The following is a 3,800-nucleotide window of genomic DNA, read 5'->3' as shown; positions in this document are numbered from 1 at the left end:
CCTCCAGTGCGGTACACGTCGACCGAAGAGTGTATTTTCATCTTTAATCTGGAGTTCAGGGCCTAAGTTCACCGAGTTTAGCCATGTGTAACGACGACTTTCAGTTTCACCAACTTCTGCCATTTTATAACGACTTTAACAACTCAAACACTGACCAATCACCAAATTGAACTGAACTGAGTTCAATTGATAATTTACGTGTATAAATACTTGATCTCGGCAATTCTGTGATCCACGCCTATCTTCCTCTTCGACTGTCAATTCCATTCTGTGCAGTTTCAAGTTCACATCGTTCTGGTGAGTCAATCTATAGGCAATGGAGGCGTTCAATCAACATCTGTCCGCGCAGCCATTTGCAGCCAGATTTGTGGAGATGGTCATATGCCTAACCTTGTTCACTGCTATGGTCTCGGCGAAGCTACACACTCACATATTCGTTGTATGTCTTCCCACCTTCAATATTCTCCATGTAAAATGTATATTATATTTTGGTAGAAAAAGGAGCCATATTGCGGGAGATTTTTCTGGTATTATTTGATTGCTTTATGGATGCACTTCATGGCCGTTCTGTCAATAAGAATTACACACTAATTTCTCTTGGAAATTTTTAGTAGTTGCCTCGGTTCATTGAATATGTGTCACATGCACTAGTCATGTCAACTCGTCACTTGTTATACTAATGATGTTTGTGGCTGGTTAATCTCAAAATTCAGCTTCGTTCTACACCTGTGAAAAGGCTATGTGGGACACACAATATCATCACTGTGAACGGACAGTTCCCGGGTCCTACGCTGCATGTTAGAAACGGAGACAAACTTAAAGTGAAAGTGCACAACCAGGCGCAATATAACGCGACCATTCACTGGTACGTCTCTAACCCACCGAGTAGTAGATCATATTGATGTTAATGCATCTTAATCTTGGTAATTAATTATCAGAGTACCCTCTTGAATCTCTGGTTTTGCATGCTAAAACGAATAAATTGTTTATGCTTGTATTTATAGGCATGGAGTGCGCCAATTCCGCACAGGGTGGTCTGATGGACCTGAATTCATAACACAATGCCCCATTCGCCCAGGGAGAAGTTACACATATAAATTCACCATCACTGGTCAAGAGGGGACTCTATGGTGGCATGCACACAGTTCATGGCTTCGAGCTACTGTGTATGGTGCCTTGATCATCTTGCCAAGGCTGGGCACTACTTATCCCTTTGCCTTTACCCGGCCTCATCGCCAGATTCCCATTCTTCTAGGTATACTGCCGCACTATTCTCTGTTTTATGTTCCTCTGTTAGAAATAATAATTGTGCTTCATTTCAATTTAAGTTGTAATGCGATTCAAATATTTGACCCTGTTTGCATTGACAGGAGAATGGTGGAATAGGAATCCTATGGATGTTGTGAATCAAGCAACCCGAACAGGAGCTGCCCCCAACGTTTCAGATGCTTTTACTATAAATGGAGAACCAGGCGACCTATACAAATGTTCTACTTCAGGTACATTTCTGCCTCTACATTAATGCATCCATTTCCGAATGTAGTAAGCTCGCAAATGAGTGGCCGCTAAAGGAAAACTATCGTTAACTTGCAGATACCTTTAGCGTCTCGATGAAAGCTGGGGAAACTAATCTTCTACGTGTTATCAACGCTGCACTCAATACTGACCTATTCTTCTCCATCGCTAGCCATACAATGACGGTTGTGGCTGTGGATGCTTTGTATACAAAACCTTTTCAGACTAATGTTCTGATGCTCGGCCCCGGCCAGACAACAGACATACTTGTCACTGCCAATCAGGCTACGGGTAGATACTACATGGCTGCTCGAGCATATTCCAGTGGGCAAGGAATTCCCTTCGATAACACCACAACCACTGCCATTTTAAAATACGAGGGGAGCTCTACCACGTCAGGTCCAGCGATGCCTAATCTTCCATTCTATAACGACACCAAGACTGCTACTACCTTCGCTAATGGTCTTAGAAGCTTGGCCTCACGCGACCACCCAGTCTTCGTTCCTCAGAGTGTGGAGGAGAATCTTTTCTACACCATCGGTTTGGGGTTGATCAAATGCCCAGGGCAGTCTTGTGGAGGTCCCAACGGATCAAGATTTGCAGCAAGTGTGAATAACGTATCATTTGTCCTGCCAACCACTTCAATCCTTCAAGCTCAGCATTTTGGCATTAAAGGAGTATTCTCCGCGGACTTCCCCGATAACCCTTCCGTGGGATTTGATTATACCGCACAGAACATCAGCAGAGGCCTCTGGTCCCCTGTGAAAGCCACAAGAGTGAAAGTTCTTAAATATAACTCGACAGTGCAAGTAATTCTTCAAGGAACGAATATATTTGCGGGTGAAAGCCATCCTATCCATCTCCATGGTTATGACTTCTACATAGTGGGAGCAGGATTTGGCAATTATAATCCACAAACCGATCCTCAGAAGTTCAACCTGGTGGATCCCCCTATGCGCAACACTGTGAACGTTCCAGTCAATGGCTGGGCTGCAATAAGATTCGTGGCTGACAATCCTGGTGAGCATTTAATTTGTTTCACAGCATTCCACTTTCCTTCTGTACTGGTGTCGTCTCTGAATTATGGATCATACTTTGCGCATAGTGGTAATTATGGTGATCATTACTTATTAATGCAGGTGCTTGGGTGATGCACTGCCACTTGGACGTGCACATAACATGGGGGCTGGCCATGGTGTTTGTGGTTAACAATGGACCTGACGCTCTTTTGAGTCTCGAGTCACCTCCTAGAGATCTTCCGCTGTGCTGAGGAAAACTGCCATCCATACCAATCGATTATAAAGATAGATACCGACCTGTAATCTTTTTGCATCTCATAATTCTAATTCTTCATTGTTATGATGATATTCTGATCCCCCGATTGTTATGGGAAAGTTCCGGGCCATTGTTTGTATCACATTCAGGCGCAAATCGTGGAAATTTTTATCTATAAAGCAGTTACACAAGTGTAATGTCTAAATAATGAAAATATTCTGATGTAGAAAAATAAATAAATAAATATAGTGAACAAAGCACCAACTTATGTAAATAAGTATTCTAACGGAGAAAAATAAATAATAAAAATATTCTGATGTAGAAAATAAATAAATATAGTGAACACAGCACCGACTTATATGTCGAACGAGTTTGGGTGCAGGTAAATCATTCCTTTTTACGTAGCTTGAACTAGTTTTTATTAATCCGTTCCTGATCCTTAATATTTTAAAAAATGAAATCATAATGATAATAATAATATTAAAAAAATGAAATCATAATGATAATAATAATATTGTCATTGTAATAATAATTCTTTCTCATGAATAATAAATACAAATGAAACTTTCCGTTTAAGTAAATCACATTAATGAGGTTATTCTGGTTTTTATTAATACCCTTAACCTATCAGAGCTAAGGAATTTAAAAAGACAAAGCAAAACGTGTAATTGTCAATCGTAGCACGTCCAATTTGTTCCGCGCGAAGGAATAGCCAAAATCTCTGGGTCACTGGTTGGGCCGGAGGTCATTCTGTTTCCTATCACCAGGTGCAGGGTTAAGTAAATCATTCCATTTTTATATTGCTGGAAGCTATTTAAGTCGATTTTATCAACACAATTTCATGATATTAACATTCGCGTAGTAATTTGCAACATTTTCGTCCATAAAATGTTGGTTTTTTCTGCAGATTTTTGGTTGGTTAAATCTGATAAAGAGAATGAACGGAGAAAATTGGGAGCAAATATGGTATTTCTTAATATTATTATTAATTAGTTAGTTAAATAAAATTA

The 3,800-nt window shown here is 40.2% G+C and overlaps 1 protein-coding gene across 1 annotated transcript; it reads left to right on the top strand.

The window, feature by feature from the left end:
• Positions 1-257: 257 nt before the first annotated feature.
• LOC149193361 (laccase-12-like) lies at positions 258-2,825 on the top strand. Its single transcript, XM_089406599.1, has 6 exons — positions 258-439; positions 714-865; positions 1,005-1,255; positions 1,371-1,499; positions 1,594-2,535; positions 2,655-2,825. The coding sequence occupies exons 1-6, from the start codon at positions 317-319 to the stop codon at positions 2,783-2,785; spliced, it is 1,728 nt and encodes a 575-aa protein (XP_089262725.1). The 5' UTR covers positions 258-316; the 3' UTR covers positions 2,786-2,825.
• Positions 2,826-3,800: the final 975 nt, after the last annotated feature.

Source organism: Pinus tabuliformis, chromosome 2_2 (genome assembly GCF_031772625.1).
Source record: "Pinus tabuliformis cultivar Carrire ecotype Pingquan chromosome 2_2, CPIR1, whole genome shotgun sequence".
Lineage (NCBI taxonomy): Eukaryota > Viridiplantae > Streptophyta > Pinopsida > Pinales > Pinaceae > Pinus > Pinus tabuliformis.
Note: the sequence above shows the minus strand (reverse complement) of the source record. Positions and strands in the feature narration are given on the sequence as shown.